This window comes from Cherax quadricarinatus, chromosome 69 (assembly GCF_038502225.1).
Source record: "Cherax quadricarinatus isolate ZL_2023a chromosome 69, ASM3850222v1, whole genome shotgun sequence".
NCBI lineage: Eukaryota > Metazoa > Arthropoda > Malacostraca > Decapoda > Parastacidae > Cherax > Cherax quadricarinatus.
The window spans coordinates 2,251,450-2,274,315 of NC_091360.1; the positions used below are offsets into that span (position 1 = coordinate 2,251,450).

The following is a 22,866-nucleotide window of genomic DNA, read 5'->3' on the forward strand; positions in this document are numbered from 1 at the left end:
TACCCTACCAAACTCATCCACCAACCTCTGCAACTCTCTTCAGAATCTCCCAAAAGCTCAGTGTCATCAGCAAAGAGCAACTGTGACATCTCCCACTCTTTGTGTTAGATTCTTTATCTTTTAACCCCACACCTCTTGCCAACACCCGAACATTCACTCCTCTTACAATCCCATCTGTAAGTATATTGAACAACCACGGTGACATCACACATCCTTGTCTAAGGCCTACTTTTACTGGGAAATAATCTTTTCTCCTACATACTCTAACCTGAGCCTCACTATCCTCATATTATTATAATAAAAAAGAATCACTATCCTTGTAAAAACTTTTCACTGCTTTCAGTAACCTACCTCCTATTCCATACATTTGCAACATATGCCACATTGCCCCCCTGTCCACTCTGTCATATGCCTTTTCCAAATCCATAAATGCCACAAAAGCCTCTTTACCCTCATCTAAATACTGTTCACCTATGTTTCACTGTAAACACTTGGTCTACACACCCGCTACCCTTCCTAAAGCTGCCCTGTTCATCTGCTATCCTACTCTCCATCTTCCTCTAATTCTTTCAATAATAACTACCATACACCATACCAGGTATACTGAACAGACTTATTCCCCTATAATTTTTGCACTCTTTTGTCCCCTTTGCCTTTATACAATGGAACTATGCATGCTCTCTGCCAATCCCTAGGTACCTTACCCTCTTCCATACATTTATTAAATAAAAGCACCAACCACTACAAAACTATCCCCACCTGCTTTTACCATTTCTATCTTTATCCCATCAATCCAAGCTGCCTTACCACATTTCATTCTACTCAATGCCTCACAAACTTCCCCTCCCTCCCACTCACAACTGGCTCTTCCTCACTCCTACAAGATATTATTCCTCCTTGCCCTGTAACATCTTGTATGGGTGAGGAAGAGCCAGTTGCGAGTGTGGGGGAAAGTTCATGAAGCAGTGCATAGAATGAAAGGTGGTAAGGCAGCTGGGATTGATGGGATAAAGTTAGAAATGTTAAAAGCAAGTGGAGATATAGTTTTGGAAGTTATTAAGTGCTAAACCTGTCCTCAAATATCCTAACACTGCATGTTTTACTTCATTTAGGCATTATACTCAAATTAAAATTCTTCCTCTCTAAGCCATGCATGTCGTAAGAAGCAACTAACATGCCAGGAGTAAGGGGCTAGTAACCCCTTCTCCTGTATATAATACTGAAGTTAAAAATAGGAACTTAAGTTTTTCTTTTTGGGACACCCTGCCTCTGTGGGATATGGCCGGTTTATTGAAAGATAGAAAATGAATCGATATAAATGTTAAACCCAAAAGGGCCACACAGCACTGATCACAGTGAGGTAGAGTGACAAAAGCCGACAAGTGGAAATAAAGGCACTGGAAGCATAGTCACTGCCCTGTGGCCTGGTGACAAAAGCTTTTGCTTCACACGGTGAGGGTCAGTGGTTCGATTCCCAGAAAAGGGGTGGAAACATTGGATGTGTTTGATTGCACCAGTTGTCTATGTTCACCATCAATAAAATGGGTACCTGGGTGTTAGCAGACTGGTGTGGGTCACATCCTGGGACAAAACTGGCCTAATTTTCCAGAAATGTTCATCATAACACGCAGCTTTCTATATACTAGTATGTCACTGATGTCAGCTAGGCCTGTATACCTTGTACATGTACTTGTAGTAAATAAAGATATTAATGCTTCATGGCCTTGTATGTGACTTGGCCATCTCAGAGCCTGGCCTAATGGTGTTTATTTGCTTAATAAGACTGCATTTGTTCATTCTTTAATAGTTGATAAAGAATGAGACACTTGTGCAACATTTGGAAATGTTTACTGTGGTAACGTATTGCTAGCCAGTGACTTCCGTCCAGTATAGAGAAGAATGGTGGTAGAAGAGAAGTTTGAGGTAATCAGTCCCTCAGTCTGGAGTCAATGAGTTCAGTCCATCTTTAGAAAGTTACAGCATAGGCAGAGAAGTGGCTTATGTACTGCAGAAAGACAAGTTGACGCAGCAGGAGGCTGCTGTCACACACAGTAACATCTTACAATCTTGATAGAGGGAATTCTTCAATGCCTGCCTAGCATATAGGCATGAGCTGCTTACACTAATGGATTTTTCCACTGGTGACTCAGCCTCCTGCTGCTTCAATTTGCCTGTATGTACTTCTCCCAAGACAAACATATGGACTCCAAGCTGAGGTACTGATTACCTCAAACTTCTCTTCCATCATCCTCTCTCTATTGGACTGAAGAAGCCACTGGCTGGCAAAACATTTCCTCAATAAAAGTTCCCAAATGTTGCACAAGTCTCTCATTCTTCAACTTGTCTGTTTCTAAACCATTTTCATCAATACTTGATAAATCCCATACAGGTGGGCCCATGTTAGTGCTTAGCTTTACAGCATTGCACTACCGCAGCAGTTTTCAGTTATAATCATTTTTCACCTTATTCAAACTTTGTATAACATATTCACCCATTCACTATAAGCTAAGGACAAAGATATTTCAAGTTAAGTAATGTGTGTACTGCATATGCACTTTCAGATCTGGCTATAATGCTCACTTACTGTATGATAGTATAAACATGTTATCAGGCTTATATATGTATTTGAAAGTGATAAGGCTATGCTTTGCTTTACAGCAGTAACCCAGAACCTAACCTGCTGTATAAGTAGGGCCCTTGGGTACTTGGGCAAAACATTCATAACTGAGAATCCTTTAAGTACCTTGTTTCCGTTTCCCCACATTTCTTAATTCTCGATACATTATTTTATATCGGTTCTTACCTAGTCTCTACATACATGTATTTCTGAAAGAAATCACAATTAATGCATGGTTACAAATGTATAAAAATGCCACAGTGAAAATAGAAAAAACACCTGAGCATTTTCGTGTGCTTATACACACACATCTTAAGTGGAATTAATGATATGCGGAAGCACATGAAAGCATCGACGCATTTTTCCTACTTCCACTTTGGTACTTTTACATATTTCTATGCAGAGCCTAGCAATGAACAGTCTTACAGCTTAAAATAATCAAAATTAATGAAATAAAAACTTAAAACCAGCCAAATGTTTATTGAGAACCACAGTAAAAACACTTAACATTAGTTAGTAAAATTTTAGGACATTATAAAAATCTTATAATAGAGGACTCTTCAAGACTTACCTAATAACACTATTAATTAATATTACATTTATTTAAATGCGATGAATGACCCCTTTTAACCAACTGGAAGAGTATAATGCTAATGATGTGAAAACAATTGTACAATACTGACAATAAAATTAGTGGTTACTTACAGTCATTATACATTTTCTATATTTGGTCATAATAACATTAAAAACCCATGAATTAAAATATCTAATATGGATTCTGGCCATTTTTCATTTCTCTGTATAAACTGTGTGGGGACAAGGTCAAATTGTACGTGTTAAAAATTCCAATAAAGTTAAGAGAATGCAGATTAAAGGCTCGAGTGAATAGTAAATAGATTAAAAAATATTTTTCACTGTATAATGAAGAACCCTCGATACACGAAATTCAGCTGGTACCTTTGCCAGGCCTGACTAACTGCGAATACTTCACTGGAATTTTAAACAGTACACTAACTCCTATTTAAATGCACAACAGAATCAATATTGGAAAATTGATTTCTAGTTCTACGCAGCACATACTCCATTGCTTCAGTCTTCAGGGTGATGCTATTGTGTTTTGAGCTTTGTATTAGAGCAGATCTAAAATGAAAAGAGAAAATGATGCAGTGAAAAATGTCGAAGCCAGAGAACTAAAATAGTTTTACCTTCAGCTAGCGCTGGGAACACTTAGCATGCAATTATGGCATATAACAAGACTTTTTAATCTAATAGTGGTAACTTCGGCAAGGAATTAAAGCACAAGGAAAATAAGAAAGAAATGTGCATGATGAGTTGTGATAGAAAAATAAGTTATAATAGCTAGGAAAACTGTAAATGTAATATACAGTTCATTTATTAAGAGAAAAGTAATCTTACAATAAACTTATAAGCAGGGAATAAAGAAAAAAAAAAAAAAAAAGGACAAGGATTTAAGAAACATGAATAATTTCATTAAAATCTCTAATGAATGAATACATTATTATTCACGGACATAACATTTTCAGTATTAAATAACTTGACATTTTATTTCAGAAACAAACATGCCTTGTAAGTTTAACTATTACATTTTAAATATATATATATATAGTATAATTGTTTCACTTAAATTTTCAACTTGAATCTCATTAAAACATTCATGATTAAGCACATTCTACAAACTCTGATATTTGATAAATAACATCTGTTTGAAGCAATTTGTTCGGTAGTACGTATATCTCTTGGAGAAAAAAAATACAAGTCTTTCTAAATTTACAGACACTTGTGACTATTGGTTTAAAAGATATCTTTCATTTATTCTGAACAGATATTAAAAATAAGAATGAGTGGAGACAAATGGTTCATTGCTATTCAGTGGTGAAAAAGAAAACTGCGGAAAGAAACTTCACCGAGACGATTCACCTGTTGAACAGGTTTGTTCACAGGTGAAACGTTTCAAAGTTCCTCTGTGTATTTGTCTTTTTCACCAAGAAAAATATATAACTGGATACTAGTGTTGCAAATACAAATTAAAAGTCACAATATTGTGGCTGGAAGAATTTACAACTAACTCACATTGTCAAAGAAATTTTAGACCATCCTGAACCACTTTCTGATAATTTAATAATGATTCAGGAGGGACCAGAACTTTGTCGGACATTTCCTTTCCCGACTGCGAGTCTTTTGTGAATAACAAACATTAAGTAATTTCAAAATGAAATTAAGCAGTAGTAGTATGTTTCTGTGGCATATAAATCAATCTTGGTTGTTTACAAAGAAGGTTATCCATGAGCTGAAGAGATAAATATCTGTGTTCTGAAATGAAAAAAAGTTCTATGGGATGCGGGTGGGTCTGCAAGACAGGGGCTTGACCACACACTACCTCTCGTGATCTGTAACGCAAGAGGACGTTTATTTAGAAGCAAAATTTGCAAAAATGTTTGAGAAACACGCCACAAGGAGTCAAGTTGGGTTATAGCTCTTGGTGAATTTGGTTTTTCATGCCATGTCTCAAACTAATCTGAAAAAGTTGAGACAAGAAGCATACATGCTTCAAAAATAAAAATAACTTTAGGAATCCATTCACTTTTAATGTTTTATGAAGAAAATTAGCAAAACAAAAAAATAAAATAAGTTGCATGAAGGATGTAGGTTAAAGACTACAGTTTTTTATGACATCAATGCAGTAACTCAAAATATATTAGTAATCTTTGCAAGCTTTATATCCCTCTTCTTTGAACATTGAAAAAACCTACATTGTTCTTAGAATTTGTGCAATGTCAGTGAGCCTAGAATTAGCATATCTATAGCACTACAGAATGCTAATTCTCTCTATTCTAGTGATATTAAGGTAAATGCACAGAACAGTATATGACTAGCAACAATGATAATGAGTAACTGTCACAATGTGCTGCTTTATGTAAGGCCACTGTTTTCACTAGTACAATTCACAAGGCCCACTGCATTGTTTCATCATAAAAAGAATTTTGGTTTGTTCCCAACATATATCCCCACATGCAACCTGCGATAGTACAAGTTTAAAACACAAGTCCAGTGTTTGTGTCTGCTGGTTCTTTTAAAATTACTGAAGGCAGCTGAAGATGATCGTGGTGATTTAGTGGTGAGAATCTGTAGCACCGATGAACTGTTACAAGGAAGATTTATGGAAACAGGATCACGCCAGAAGAGAGAACACGCAAAATGAATAATTGTACAGAGTCAATGGGACTAATTACAGTACAACGCAACTGCACACTGTTGCCTGACCACTCATATTTGTGACTTATGGAGCAGTGAGCCTTCACTCGCGATTCCTGTGGAGACCTGCAAAGTAATTTATATGTTAACAGGATAAAAGAATTAGTCTATGCAGTTTGATGCAAGACAGCATAGCTGACCAAGATTATATAACATCCATATCTAAAGCTAGAGCAAGTATTCAACATTATCTATATTTGTGGATACCCAGTGGATTATCCAGTGTATTTTTCATATTTTATGGGTTTGTACAATCTTAGAGAGTGAGCTTTTCTGTCTTGCATTAAGCATACTACATACTAATTGTAAGAGCATATACAATAAGATACAAAATACAGCCTCTCCTTACTTAATGATGGAGTTCCGTTCCTAAGACAGCGTCAGTAAATGAATTCGTCACTAAGTGAGGAGCATACTATAATGGTAACGAGTTTGTCAACCATCTTTGATATTGTTTTAATATCACTTTTGCACCATTTATAAAATTTCCGGTATATTTTTAAATTATACTGTAGTGAACCGTATATTGTAATACATAAACAGAATAGAGGAAATCAGCTCTATTATACATTATTTAGGTATGCATACTGGTCAGAGAGCCCGTTGTAAGTTCGAGTCGTCGCTGAGTGAGGAGAGGCTGTACCTAAAATTACACAACAATAGTCTACAAATTATGTAATATATATTATACATTGTAGAATGTACTTGTAAATATATTAATCATAATAATCAGGACTTTACTTATATTTATTTATATTCTTGGAAAATGTGTCATTTTGAGAATCTCAGTTTTTCTTATATCAGCCATTTCTCACCACAATGGGGAGACCAGAAGAATGAAATATTCATCATTCATTCTCTGTCCTTCAAGAACACCCATCAAATTCCCTCAAACAGCAACATCCTCTCACATCAATAATAATTCTAAACTCATAAAAAATTTAATTTGTTGCCAAATAAAAAATTCACAAGGAAACTTTTTTAAAATTGTATTTTACAATTAAACCATGCAAAATACACATGCAAGTCTATACTGAATAAATGAATTGAATTTACATAATCCTGTTATCGGTGCTATTTTCTATAAAGGTCAAGTCTATTCTGTTCAATCGTTCATTTACTTGTTACAACTTTCTCAGGATTTCCATAAAATCAGCAAGATGGTTATATCCCAAGCACGGATGGAAACATTGGGCATGTTTCCTTGCACCTGCTACCCCTGTCCACCTAACAGTATGTACTTGGGTATCAGTCGACTGTTGTGGATTGCATCCCAGGTAGTTGTAGCATACCTTAGGCAGGGCTGGGCTCTGAAACGAGCTGATGTAGGATAACAGTTCTTAGCTTGTAAAATTTATTTGTATAAAAAATAAAAAGATCTTGCTTGAATAAACAGAGAATTAGATTTACCCAGTTCTAATACTGTATTTATGTTGCTGTAATCTTACTTCAAGATTTTTCCAGCATGTCCACAATAGAATTTGTTGCAATTTATATAAGGAATCTAGTAGAGACAGCCCTTGCAGGTAAGGAAAAATGAAGAGTAAATGAGTCACTGAACACAGCATATGCCCAAGGCAATCTTTCGTTTGGTTTCTACAAGTTATGGTCATCCTGAGCGAGTTGATGCCCTCATAATACTGGCACGACAGTAAAAAAAAAAAAAAAAAATCTTCCCACAGCTCGTCATCAGAGAGACTGTCCTGTATAATTATCAGCCAGGACAGGCACCTAATACCTTTGAAGAGTTTCGAGAGTTTATCTACTCTCTGAGCCCGGCCATGGACCAGCCAGGGTGCAGTCCATATGTTGGATAGCATGCGACCAACAGTAACATCCTGGGTGATCAGACCCTCATCAACTGCAAGGCCTGGTCATGAACTGGACCATGGGGGGCATTAACCCCCAAACCCTCCATGTATACACCAGGTACTTTATTTTTATCGTGTAAAAACAGAGAAAATACGTTAAAAAAAAATCCAAATTTGTTATCAATTATCTAACTTAAGTAGCTTTTTAGGTTGGTCCAATTCCATTGCTTTAATTTCATATTCTTTTTTGGCCATCATCCCAGTTTTGCTTTTGTTTGGCGATTTACCTGTGAATACCTCTTGTTTTATATGACATGTTTTAGTCTATCTATTTAGGGTTACAGTGGAATCTCATTTTTCTGCTGCTGTGTTTATCAGCCGATTTGTATTTAGGCCAGTTTTTTGGCAAAAATTTTGCTTTGTATTTTAGCGGTTGCCTCGTATATTGGCCGTATTAGATGCCTCAGCCCAGGACGCCGCGCATAGGTGAATCAGTCTCTCTTTGTCTGTTGGCGAGTGAGCAAATACTCTGCGCATTCATCCAAACATTTCTTTAAAAGCCATTGTTTTTGGTGGTTTTGTATTAAGTGCAACTGTGAAATAAGTCACCTTGGGATGTATGGAAAAAACAAATCAACAATCACTTTTATCTTGGCAAGGAAAGAACAAATCAAGGTAGTTGATGTGGCTTGTTTATTAAGTGTGACTGTGAAACAAGCCACCATGGGCAGGGAGTGTAGCAGGCATGCTGGGAGTGTAGCATGGAGGGAGTGTAGCAGGCAGGCAGGGAGTGTAACATGGGAGGGAGGGAGTGTAGTAGGCATGCAGGGAGGGAGTGTAACAGGGAAACAGGGAGTGTAGCAGGCAGGCAGGGAAGTAACCCCAGAGATGGCTTTGATACCTTAAGTCCTTATGGAGGGGGATTCCCCTTCCAAACAATAATCAGTCCTCCCTCTCTCCATAGGCCAACAAGAGTCTTTAATAAAGGTATGTAATAGTGATTTAAATGTTTATTTTTATTTAGTTCTCATTGTTTTGTGTATGTAAAACTATAATTAATCATTAAAAAATGTATTTTTTTGTGAATATTTTTGGGTGTCTGGTACGGATTATTTGTATTTACATTAATTCTTATAGAAAATATTGGTTTGAATTTAGGTCAACATTCTGGAACGGATTACGGCCGAGAAATGAGGTCCCACTATTTTTATTTTATTTATAATATTACGAGAAATTAAGATTACAGTGGAACTCCAGTTTTCGTCTTTAATCCATTCCAGAAGGTCGGACAAAAACCGATTTGTACGAAAACTGAAGTAATGTTTCCCATAAGAGATAATGTAAATCCAATTAATCTGTTCCAGACACCCAAAAATATTAACAAAAAATACATTTTATAGAGAATAACTATAGTTTTACATACAGAAAACAATGAGAAACAAATATAAATGACTAATGAAATGGATAAATGAACATTTAACATCACTTTTACCTTTACTGAAGACTTGTTGGAGTACGGAAGACAGCGAGGAGGGGAGAGGGAGGAGAAGTTATTGTTTGGAAGGGGGAATCACCCTCCATAAGGACTTCAGGTATCAAAGCCCTATCCAGGGTTACTTCCCTTGTCTTTTACTGGCACTAGGACCAGCTTAAGAGTCATTGTACCCCTGTTGCACAAAAAATGGGACACGGCATTGTCATTGAACATGTTGCTGATACAGCTTGCAACAGCTTTGTTAGGGTGATATTTCTCCACAAAACTTTGTATCTCACTCTACTTTGCACAAATGTCCTTAATTGCTGAAGGCGGCACATTTTCCCCTCTCTCTTCCTCCTCCTCTGAAGCCATTTCCTCTGCTAAGGTCTGTTGCTGTTCCAGATGAAGGTCTCGTTTCGGATGAACGCGTGGAGTAATGCTCACTAAAAGAGTAACAAAGACAGACCGAGTCACGAACGTATGAGTGGCCGCATCCCTCGGGCAGGCAGACATGTCTGATATGGACAATTTCCGAGTGGATGTATGAAAATTGGGGGAAAATTTCGCCAAAAAAAGTGGGCGAAAACTGAATTGTACAATAATCAGACCGGACAAAAACCGGGGTTCCACTGTACAGTGGACCCCCCGTTAGCGATGCTAATGGTATCCGATAAATCCGGTAACCGAAGCATTATATCGCCAAAAATTTGCCTCGGTTCCCATTACAAAACCCGGTAGGCGATGCGATTCGTACGAGACGTGTCCACGTGTGGCATGAACTGCCCTGTGTGTACCAGTGTTTACAAGCCAGCCAGTGTGCGCGCATCTAAGGATACATTCAGTACATTCCATATTATTCATATTATCACTGTTTTTGGTGCTTGTTTCTGCAAAATAAGTCACCATGGGCCCCAAGAAAGCTTCTAGTGCCAACCCTTCGAGACCAAGGGTGCTAATGACTATTGAAATGAAGAAAGAGATAATTGCAAAGTACGAAAGTGGAGTGCGTGTGTCGGAGCTGGTCAGGTTGTATAGTAAACCCCAATCAACCATCTCTACTATAGTGAGCAGGAAAACGGCAATCAAGGAAGCTGTTCTTGCAAAAGGTGCAACTGTGATTACGAAACAGCGACCGCAAGTGTTAGAAGATGTTGAGAGACTGTTATTGGTGTGGATAAATGAAAAACAGATAGCAGGAGATAACATCTCTCAAGCAATCATTTGTGAAAAGGCTAGGCAGTTGCATGACGATTTGGTAAAGAAATTGCCTGCAACTAGTGGTGATGCAAGTGAATTTAAGGCCAGCAAAGGTTGGTTTGAAAGATTTAAGAATCGCAGTGGCATACATAGTGTGATTAGGCATGGTGAGGCTGCCAGTTCAGACCACAAAGCGGCTGAAAAATATGTGCATGAATTCAAGGAGTACATAGAGGCTGAAGTGTTTAATTGTGACGAAACAGGCCTGTTTTGGGAGGGGAATTCCCCTTCTAAGCAATAGGCTCAACACTCTCCCCTCCTCCCATCCCATCAATCATCACCAGATCTTCATTAAAGGTAAGTGTCAATTATTCTATTGGTATTATTCTATTGTTATTGTAATTATTCTATTGCATTAAACTTAATATTTCATGTGGTAAGTTTTTTTTTTTTTTGTTCATACTTTTGGGTGTCTTGCACAGATTAATTTGATTTCCATTATTTCTTATGGGGAAAATTGATTCACTTTCCGATAATTTTGGTTTACGATGAGCTCTCAGGAATGGATTAATATCGCGAAACGGGGGTCTACTGTACTTGGGAACCCTGTATGATACCTCAGAAAATATACTAGCATTCTTCTCCACTACCATTCCTAGTCATATTACTCTAGTCTGTATTAGATAAATGATCCTGGCACCCCGCAATGTGCAAATGGGGGACCTAAGCTTCGTTATTGCTATAAAAGCAGCCTAATTACTAAATTTTTTTTTACCATTAAATATTAACACATCAGCCGTTTCCCACCAAGACAGGGTGGCCTGATAAAGAAAAACTTTCCTCATATACTCTATCACTGTCTTGCCAGAGGCGTCCTTACACTACAGTTATAAAACTGCAACATTAACATCCCTCCTTCATTTTAGATAGTTTTAAGGCTGCCAGAAATGATTTGTATAACAAGGGGTTTTCTATAAAGTGCAAGTATTTATTTATGTCAGTCGCCTTAACTGTATAACATACTATACTCTATAAAGTTTGTTTCTTTTGTTTACCTTCACAAGAAATTAAAATGACAGTATTTTGCAACTTCTGTTTGCCGGCTCTTAATTAACCTCAATACTGTTTTTCCAAGATTCCTTATTTGCCACAACCAAATCAAGTAGCTTGCTTTCACTACCTGGTTATTTCACAAACTATTTTTAAGAGGTCATGGGGAAGTGCAACAGAATTCTTCCTCCATAAGCCATGTGTATTATAACAGGAGACTACAATGCCAGGAGCAAGGGGGCTAGTAATCCCCTTCTCCCGAGTAAATTACTAAATTAAAAACTTTTGTTTTTCATTTTAGGTCACCCTGCCTTGGTGGGATATGGCCTGTTCATGGTTGGGGGGGAGGGATCTAAGTTAAGAATATGGGGTTTATACGAGGATAGTGAGCCTCTGGTTAGAGTAGGTGAGAGGGAGATTATTTCTCAGTAAAAGTAGGCCGTAGAAAGGGAAGTGTGATGTCACCATGGTTGATCAATATATTTATAGATGAAGTTGTAAGAGAAGTGAATGCTCGGGTGTTGGCAGGAGGTGTGGGGTTAGAAGATAAAGAATCTAACACAGAGTGGGAGTTGTCACAGTTGCTCTTTGCTGATGACACTGTGCTTTTGGGAGATTTGGAAGAGAAGTTGCAGAGTTTGGTTAATGAGTTTGGTAGGATATGTAAAAGAAGGTATTTAAAAGTGAATATAGGAAAGAGGATAACCAAAAAATTAGGTAACAGAAGACTGGATATCAGATTGGAGGGAAAAAGTATAGAGGACGTGAATGTATTCAGATATCTGGGAGTGGACGTGTCAGCAGATGGGTCTATGAAAGACGAGGCAAATCATAGAGTAGACGAGGGGAAAAAGGCGAGTGTTGCACTGAGGAGTCTGTGGAGACGAAGAACTTTATCCATGAAAGCAAAGAGAAATGTATAAGAGTATAGTTATACCAATGCTCTTGTATGGGTGTGAGGCATGGGTTGTGAATGTTGCAACAAGGAGAAGGCTGGAGGCAGTGGAGATGTCATATCTGTGAGCAATGTGTGGTGTAAATATAATCCAGAGAATCCGTAGTTTGGAGATTAGGAGGAGGTGTGGGATTACCAAAACTACTACCCAGAGGGCTGAGAAGGGGTTATTGAGAGGGTTTGAACATGTAGAGAGGGTGGAACAAAATAGAATGAATTTGAGAGTGTATAAATCTGTAGTGGAGGGAAGGCAGGGTAGGGGTTGGCCTAGGAAAGATTGGAGGGAGGGGGTAAAAGAGGTTTTGTGTGCAAGGGGCTTGAACTTCCAGCAAGTATGTGTGAGTATGTTAGGAGCAAATGGAGACAAATGGTTTTTAAAACTTTACTTGCTGTTGGAGTGTAAGCAAGGTAACATTTATGAAGGGATTCAGGGAAACCGGCAGGCCGGACTTGATTTTTGGAAATGGGAAGTGGTGCCGGCACTCTGAAGGAGGGGTATTAATGTTGCAGTTCTATAACTGTATTGTAAGCATGACTCTGGTAAGACAGTGATGAAGTGAATGATGATGAGAGTCTTTTTTGGGGGGGCCACCCTGCCTTGGTGGGAAATGGCTGATGTGTTAATAAATAAATAAATAAAAATATGCATGAAATACCAACAAATACCTGATCCTGCATCAGCAGTTTCTATGATATAACAGCAAGAGGCTAAAATTAAAGTCAGTGTTTCACAGATTATGCTTATTAATGTCACTATTTTTTTTTTCAGTCATAGTAAAGTATTGGAGAAAGTGGGAAGGTTGCATGTCAATCTAACAAGAGAATTGATACCACTTTCCTGAAAGTTTACAACAATTCCAGCAGCAAGAAGTTTAATACATGAAGCAATATGAAGGCAAGTGACAAAAATTGAATCAGTTGCTAATCTAAGGTAGTTTGACAAGTTCAAGATGCAGATTATTTTTAATATAACTGGCTAGGCTGAGAGTAGCAAAGCTAGTTTCTAACCCCCCCCCCTCCTCCCCACCCACCGAAACTTCAACTTTCGCCACCAAGTAACGATATGCAGAATGATGACCTATATTTGGAGAGATAATATTATTCAGTGTAAGCTAGTTTATTTAGGTACAGGTACACATAAGTACAATTATCATACATAGAGTAGAGTAAATTACCTAGGATAATCCAAAAGTCAAAGTGACTTATTTCCATTGGGGTCTTTATATTAGTATTATTACTCAATGCAGTACCTATGTTGCAAGCTGACAATGTGTACCCTACCTTTTGGAAGCACTCAAATATTTGGACAGTGAACAAAATACAAATAAAAAGCCACGTGAAACTAACCCATAAAATTAAAAATTTATAATGGACAATACTCTAGATCCATCCTGTATTATCATTAAACTGGCCAATAAGTTATCTAGGATAAACACAGCAAAAGAAGACCTTTTTACCAAAAAACCCACATTTAGGAGACTTATGATGATTCAGTCTATCCAGAACCATTACGTTACAAATGGTGCCAGAAAAGTAGAGGATTTGACAGACCAAAATGTTGTCCTAAATTTCCTTTCCTAATTGTCTGGTTTTTGATGTATTATTCTACCCATAGTATTTCAATTTGCTATCCTTTATTAGAATGACAATTCACTTACATGAGGCTTTAACAAGTACACAATATTGCCTCACGTAGGTGAAATATTGTACAGTAGGACGCTCGTATCTGTTGGTCTGGTATCCTCCATTTACCGTGGCCCAGAAATAACCCTTAATTTTGCTTAATGATGGCCTCAGAGTGCAATAGTAGTGATGGTGAAAGTTCTTCAAAGCCTAAGAAAAGATGTGAAGTGGTCCCATCTGTGAAAGTGATAATTCTCCATTTATTGTGCAAAATTTATGAATTAAACTTTATAATAGGTATGTATAGGACATATAGTATAGGGTTTGCTACTATCCGTGATTTCAGCATCCGTGGCAGGTCCTTGGAACATATCCCCACGGATACGGGGGTCCCACTGTACTATTAAAATGTCTCCTCTTGCTGTACATGCCTTTTTACAACTTGTCACCTATACCATACTTCAACCCCAACAAGTTATTGTATTTAGTTTACACTTCTAATTTGGGTATGAGTAGCAATTTTTTTCAGCCATTGTATTGTGACTAGATAAAATCTTGTGAACCTCACCATCAGGGATGATTTGGCGTGGAGCTCCATAGGGCGTCATGCCAGCCTGCGACGCTCCCTTGTTGCTTCCAGACTGAAGACCAATAATCTTCTGACCATCGACTGACAAATTCTTTTGGGCTTCTGTAATAAAAGTAAGTGTTTATTGTACTGAATAACGCCTCGTCTCACGATTATTAGACAAAAGATCAATCCTCCACCATTCCTAATTCTGTATGAACTAAAATTTAGATGTTCAAAAAATATGTATATATATATATATGATATGTTTATTAACCTTAATTAAAATATATATTTATATTTTTCTACATGGGGAAGTGGAAAAGAATTCTTCCTCTATAAGCCACGCATATTGCAAGGGGCTAGTAACCCCTTCTCTTGTATATATTACTAAATGTAAAAGTAACTTTCGTTATTTCTTTTGGCCACCCTGCCTCGGTGGGATACTGCCAGTGTTGAAGGAAGAAAGAACACTATAGGGATCTATACAAGAGCCTGTACCCATTTTACAAGAATAAATTCCCAAATGCTCTAAATAATACAGTATTGCTTCCAATACTTTTCACCTTTTTGTTCATCAGTGGATTGCATTAATATTCTTCTTAATTATACCTTGTACATGTACTTTTAGAAATAAAGATTATCATTATTATTAAAACAATCAGTCATTGATATTTTATTATTACTGTTTTATCACAAGCTTGTTTGGAAGATTGACTTATTTAAAGCCTTACCAAGTACTGATTTAATTTTATTAATATCAGTTATCTGCCACTGAATCTTATATTTTTTCCTATCAAACAATTTGGGACCACTACATCATGTACCTGTGAGTCTTTTCTAGAAATTTTCTACCACTGTAGTCCAGAGTGAGATCAAGCTTTTCAGAAAGCGAATAGCATAGTGACAAGATAGGATAAGATTTGTTTGGATTTTTGATCAAGAGGGTTAGCCACCCAGGAACACCAAAGGAAGTTGATGCATCACTAGGGACTGTTATTTCCATTGGAGCCCTTCAGTCTCCACTGGAAATAATTTTGGACAGTCAACTAACACCAAGGTACCTATCTACTCCTAGGTGAACAGGGACAGCAGGTGTAAGGAAACATGCCCAATGTTTCCACCCTTGCCAGGATGGAACCACAGATGGTAACACGCTTACCTCACACACTCAATGTGCGAGGCAAGTGTGTTACCAACCAAGCCATGGACACCTGACTAGATATGGAAGATGACACCCTGCCAGAAGTGGCATTAATAAATGTACTGAACTGTAAACAAGTGTTTTTTTTCCAGGAATTTCTGTTGATTGCTTATTCACTTCGGTTTTTGCTGTTGACAGACCACTGGCCCATACAGTCTTGTTGATCTGGCACTGCAGAGATAGTGGTCCAGTTATCCTCTTGAGAACTTCTCTTTTTCTGGCATCTGCTGGTAGCAGGTTGAATAATCTTGGGCCATGGTTACTGACATGATCTTCTCTTATTGTGCCTTTCACTGTATATTTTATGCTTCCTTGTATACTTCTCACTCCAGCACAGTATCCTTCAAGTTTATAAGGCATGTACCAGAGCTCATATTCTTACTACTTTCCATGTGTTATTAGAGAAGTCATCACAAATTAACAACTCTATAGGGCAGGAGGCCATTAACTTTGATCAAAAGGAAAAGGTAGAAACAAATCAGTTCCATTTCCTTGGGTCAAGACCTCTTCATGAATGACGAAAGGCTCCCCCTCTATACAAGCAATTCCTTTTTTGCAAGTGCTCATTACATTAAAAATTTTAATTACAAAGATAAGAAAAGATACATGGACAGTGTGGAGAGAATGAGCGATTAAATTTAAGGAATGTGTGGAACTGTCACTCACAGAATAAATAGACAATACCATGATTGGAACGATGCGCGTTGTGTATGCGCACATAGTGGCCTAGTTAATGGTTCAAGTCGGACTGCAATGTCGTCGTAAGTTTCTTTCTCCTATGTTCAGGTTATTTGTATATTGTTCCAGTCATGGTATTGTGCCTTTTATTCTTCACTAGTTACCAGGGTATAAAAGGAAACTTTTACTAGTACAACATTTCACCTACATGAATCTTCATCAAGTGACAAAATGAGATGTACCACTAAAGTTCTCATTCTGCTGTGTGTGGGTTTTTTACCACCTGTCTGTGCCACCATATTTCAGCAATCAGTTATTGATAATTGAAGAATGGAGCAATCCTTTAGGAGATTAATGTAACTGCTAAACTGGTGTTATGTCTCTGATTCTACAGGTGGAGAACATGAAATATTTTTTTAAATTGGATATTTTTTTTTTCCAACGCATCGGCTGTATCCCACCGAGGGAGGGTGACCTATAAAGAAAAAATTTTATTTACATTTGGTAATTTATACAGGAGAAGGGGTTATTAGCACCTTGCTTCTGGCAATGTAGCCGTCTCTTGGAATACAGAGGATGAATTCTTTTTCACTTCCTCACCGAGTTTAAACTAAAATGTCAAGGATAATTTAACCATATTTTATGCGTTTCTTTTTCTAAATAAAACAATTGGAAGATATAATAAAGTTGCACATGTCAGTGTGTGTGCAGCCAGAAACATTTTTTTCTAGTTTAAGTACAAAAGAGAAATTTTATCATTAAAAATATAATTTAAGCAAGCAAAACATTTCATTATTTCTTATATGTTTAGATTAGTGTACAGTATGCACATGATGCACTAAGTATAAGCCCATGCCTTACATGAAAATGTTGGCATTAAACATGAATATAAGCTGCATAATAAGCTTTCATTAGAAGAGCATTTTACTCTGCTGAGCTTTATCAAGTGAGAGTTCATGAATTAAGCTCTACCCAGAATGAAACATTATCCCAATTAAAGCTAGTTCTACAACTTTGTATTCAAGCCCATGGCTTATTTAGGTCATCCTAAACATGGGCAAGGCTGTGTAAACACTCATTCGTCGAGTGACTGACCTTAACTGGAACGACCCAAGCACTGCACACATCAACCACACTACATACCAGTGAAGCACCTGTGACTTATTTCAAGGGTTCTGATACTCTACTCTCAAAACTCAGATTGAGACCAGATTTTACTGGTCAACCAGGCTGTTGCTGACAGTGGCCTGTAGGTTTACAAAGTCATCACAGCATGGCTGATCTGGCACTCTTTTTCAAGAATATGCTTAGTTTTCTCCAGACACCAGGTGCTGTATGACACCTAGGAGTCATACAGCACCTGAAACCATTGCTGTATGACAAAGGGATTATACAGCGCTTGGGAGAGTAGAAGGTATCCAGGATCAGTTCAAAGAGTGGAGCACATGTCCAATTCCTTAGATCAAAAGCCCCTCACTAGCATCAAGGAACCTTCCTTGAGTGATGGTAAGATAATTACCAATGTATCAGTGAAAATTCCATTTGTGAAGAGAATCTCTCTCTGCAAGTAAAAAAATAACCCTATACACTTCTGTGTACAGAACAATCTAGAGCTAAAACAACGTACACCAATACATTTGGAGCTATCAAGAAATAAATCCTGATAACAGTAACTGAATTTTTACAAACATTAATAATTATACAGAACACTTAATTTTAAGATCTAACTTCCCCACCTCCTATGGAGACTCAAACAATTAGGCAGTACAGCAAGTCATCTACTTACAAACATGCTGAGAATCTTCTCTGTTGTGTATATCATTACTGTGTATACTAGCATTATATCATAATTATACACATTACAGAAGGTCTCCAACGTGTTCATAAGTTGAAGACTTCCTGTATTATAAATGCTGGAGGTTGCCAATGTGTTTGTAAGTTGACTTTCTGTATTCCAGCTGGATAAAATGAACTAACCTCCGGGGATGATTTGCCGCCCAGTTCCGTATGCAGTCATTCCCGCCTGTGATGCTCCCTTATTGCTGCCATACTGTAGCCCAATGATCTTGTGAGACTCCTTTAGCTTCTCCTCAGAGAAGTTCCTCTTATTCTCCATAGCAACCTTCACGCCAATTACTGGCCCATCGAAACTCCTTTTTTGGGCCTGCAAAATGATAATTAAGTTAGGGTGGGAAAGACTAGGGTTATACAGTGGACCCCCGGTTTACGATCAGCTCCCAATGTGACCAATTATGTAAGTGTATTTATGAAAGTGCGTTTGTACGTGTATGTTTGGGGGTCTGAAATGGACTAATCTAATTCACAATATTCCTTATGGGACCAAATTCATTTAATAATGGCACCTGAACATACTTCTGGAATGAAATAATATCGTAAGCCGGGGGTCCACTGTATTCTAGGGTATTTCTTGTTAGTAACTCAACTGCAGAAACCAATGATAAAAAAAAAAATATGGAAGATCTACCTTCTTCTACTTCAAAAGAAAGTGTAAACTGATTTCAAAGTAAAGAAAATTCAAGCTGACTCAGATGTTGTCACTACAGGTTCCCAGGTAAAAATGAATATTTTCTTTGAATTCATACCAAACTATAATTGTAGAAAATTATAAATAAAGGAACATGATACTGATGATTTATTGGCAATAAACATGTCTTGATAAGATAAGATTTCGTTCGGATTTTTAACCCCGGAGGGTTAGCCACCCAGGATAACCCAAGAAAGTCAGTGCGTCATCGAGGACTAACTTAATTCCATTGGGGTCCTTAATCTTGTTCCCCAGGATGCGACCCACACCAGTCGACTAACACCCAGGTACCTATTTGCTGCTAGGTGAACAGGACAACAGGTATAAGGAAACGTGTCGAAATGCTTCCACCTGCCGGGAATCGAACCCGGGCCCTCCGTGTGTGAAGCGGGAGCTTTAGCCACCAGGCCAAGAGTAAAATGCTCTTCTAATGAAAGCTTATTATGCAGCTTATATTCATGTCTTGATTGAATTTTGCACAAAATTAAGCCTGCATAATAAATCATCTTCCCAATTTGAGCTCATCTCGAGTTTCAAATACCATATACAGGGGCACATCCCTTTATCCAAAACCCATGGGGGCTGTATTGTTTCAAATTTCAGACTTTTTCGAATTTCAGAATTATTCTCAACGCCGCCACGTGGCAGTGTGACCCAGCAAGGAGATGACTGATGCTCCGCACTCCACAAAAGAACTTCGGTTTTCAGAACATTTGAATTTCAGAACTTCAGATAAAGGGATGTGAACCTGTATAAGATATTACTTTTTGTGAACCACTGAGAACAAATTTAACAAAGTGATGGTTCATAAGTAGCGTGAAATTAAAAGATTATACTTTCGACTCAATAGTCCAAAATAAAACAGAAGTCATCATGAGTTTCCTCTCAATTGCAGATTATTTGTGAATTGTTCCAGCCATGGTATTATGACTTGAAAAATATTGGTTAACTTTTAATATAAAAGTTCCAAACCTGAAAAATGTTAACTATCAGAAAGCCTTGAGATAAGAAAATATGGAAGCCTCCAAATAATTTTTTTTTCCAGAGAACCGTAGTATATTTGGAAATGTAATACTGTACTGAATAATAATGAATTAATCACCTAATTTTTTCAGAGCATAACAGTATTCCAAAAAAAACTGCTATTTAATCTTCTCTCGAGCAAAACACTTGCTAAAATAATTTCTGCAATATCCTGCATTAAAGTAATAAGAAAAATCAACATATTAAGAATACTGAAAAAAGGGGGGAAAAAAATCTTATTTTCAACTGTTAAAAAACTGAAGTTATATATTGCATTATATTATCACAATTAGATAAGTACAAACCTTGTAACAAAAATGACTGTTAAAATTTAAAAAAAAAATGAATCTTTTAGGTCCTTATAACATGTTAGACACAACAAATAAAATACTCACAAGTCCTCCCAGGGCATAGAGGCAGTCAACAACCTGGAAATAGATAAAGAGGTGAAAATTTAAATTTCTGTACAATATTCCCAAAATGATTATACAGTCAAACCTTGTTTTTTATATGCCCTAGTTTTTGTACAATTTGAGTTTCGATGACTTTTTTTTCGTCAAAATTTTGTCCCAGTTTTTGTACATCCGCTCGGTTTTCATACAGTTGAAAATGATCCATACCAAACTCTTGACTCTGCTACTCATTTCCCGGAATTGAGTGGCCACACAAAGCATCCCATGCGTTCATGATTCAATTTGCCTTTGTTTCTCTACACCAAAGCACTGTTTCAGAGGCGCTTTGAAGTGACTTCAGACACTTAATTGACAATAAGAGGGTTCTGAAGGAATCACTTCAATATCCTCAATTGCATAAGCCTTATAGACAAGGCTTGGCAGGGAGTGACTTCCAGGACGATGAACTCTGGTTGGAGAAAATTGTGGCCAGAATGTGTCCTCGAGAAGGATTTTGAGGGTTTGAGTCTGACCCTGACGACCCTATGCCTGTTGTGGAATCTATTGTGTCTTTGGGGAATTCCATGGGGTTGGATGTGAGTGGCCAGGATGTGAAAGAGTTAGTGGATGACAACAGGGAAGAGCTAACCACTGAAGAGTTGCAAGACCTTCAGCTGGAACAGCAACAGACTACAGCTGAGGAAATTGCTTCAGAGGAGGAGGAAGAGAGGGGAGAATGTGCCTTCTTCAGTGATTAAGGACATGTGTGCAAAGTGGAATGAGTTGCAAAGTTTTGTGGAGAAATATCACCCTAACAAAGCTGTTGCAAACTATGTCTGCAACATGTTCAATGACAATGCATAGTCCCATTATAGGCAAACCTTAAAGAGATGCCAGAAACAGACCTCTCTGGACAGATTTTTTGTGTGACGGATCCAGTGACTCCAGCTGGTAATAGTGCCAGTAAAAGACAAATTAGGGAAGTAACCCCAGAGAGGGCCTTGATACCTGAACTCCTTATGGGCAGGGATTCCCCTTTCAAACAATTACCTCTCCTCCCTCTCCCTTCCTCGCCATCTTCCATACACCAACAAGAGTCTTCAGTAAAAGTGATGTTAAATATTCAGTTATCCATTTCATTAGCCGTTGATATTTATTTCTCATTGTTTTCTGTTATTCTCTCTAAAATGTATTTTTTGTTAATATTTTTGTGTGTTTGGAATGGATTAATTGGATTTACATATTTTCTTATGGGAAATATTGCTTTAGTTTTCATACGATTCGGCTTTTGTCAGACTTTTTTGAACTGATTAATCATGAAAACTGAGGTTCCACTGTATACCAATTACAAGTGCATCAATAAATGTTACATTAATTGGGCTTAGAAGTTTAAGACAAGCCCATATTATGCAGTATTTTGGATGACTTACGTAATTCACTAGTTTCCTATAAATCTTCATTATATGTATTGACAAGTGAAAAAAAGACTGAATCACTAAGGACAGTGGTTTCTCCACTGTCCGTTGGTCATGCATTTTTAAACTGTATTGCAATTCCACTAAGTATATTGAGGAGTTTTATAAGAGTTTAATGATCGCTTGCCTGAAATGCATTGCACTGTATACTAGTGACATCTGTGCCTACCAATGTTTAATTACACGTAAACTACATTACAGTGGACCCCCGGTTCGCGAAGTCATCGGTATCCGATAAATCCAGTATCCGAAGCATTATATCGCAAAAAATTTTCCTCGGTTCCCATTACAAAACGGGGTATGCAATACGATTCATACGAGACGTGTCCATGTGTGGCCTGAACTGCCCCATGTGTGCCAGTGTTTACAAGCCAGCCAGTGTGCGCGCATCTAAGGATGCATTCGGTACATTCCATATTATCCATATTATCACTGTTTTTGGTGCTTGTTTCTGCAAAATATGTCACCATGGGCCCCAAGAAAGCTTCTAGTGCCAACCCATCGAGACCAAGGGTGCTAATGACTATTGAAATGAAGAAAGAGATAATTGCAAAGTATGAAAGTGGAGTGCGTGTGTCGGACCTGGCCAAGTTGTATAGTAAACCCCAATCAACCATCTCTACTATAGTGAGCAGGAAAACGGCAATCAAGGAAGCTGTTCTTGCAAAAGGTGCAACTGTGATTACAAAACAGCGATCGCAAGTGTTAGAAAATGTTGAGAGACTGTTATTGGTGTGGATAAATGAAAAACAGATAGCAGGAGATAGCATCTCTCAAGCGATCATTTGTAAAAAGGCTAGGCAGTTGCACGAGAATTTAATTAGAAAAATGCCTGCAACTAGTGGTGATACGAGTGAATTTGAGGCCAGCAAAGGTTGGTTTGAAAGATTTAGGAATCGTAGTGGCATACATAGTGTGATTAGGCATGGTGAGGCTGCCAGTTCAGACCAAAAGGCAGCTGAAAAATATGTGCATGAA

The 22,866-nt window shown here is 37.7% G+C and overlaps 1 protein-coding gene across 4 annotated transcripts in view; it reads right to left on the reverse strand.

The window, feature by feature from the left end:
• Positions 1 to 3,082: 3,082 nt before the first annotated feature.
• The window catches only part of LOC128701858 (calponin-3), a 144,532-nt gene continuing 124,748 nt past the window's right edge, over positions 3,083 to 22,866 (reverse strand). Inside the window, exons 5-8 of one of the 4 annotated variants that reach the window (XM_053795807.2) lie at positions 20,417 to 20,449; positions 18,431 to 18,617; positions 14,572 to 14,694; positions 3,083 to 5,025 (exon numbers count right to left, since the gene is read on the reverse strand). In XM_053795807.2, the coding sequence (XP_053651782.1) occupies positions 5,012 to 5,025; positions 14,572 to 14,694; positions 18,431 to 18,617; positions 20,417 to 20,449 (357 nt within the window). In that variant the 3' untranslated portion in view covers positions 3,083 to 5,011. Of the gene's footprint in view, positions 5,026 to 5,053; positions 5,957 to 13,615; positions 14,241 to 14,571; positions 14,695 to 18,430; positions 18,618 to 20,416; positions 20,450 to 22,866 lie in introns of those variants that run through there. The other 3 variants (XM_053795808.2, XM_053795806.2, XM_053795805.2) reach the window with 3 other exon arrangements.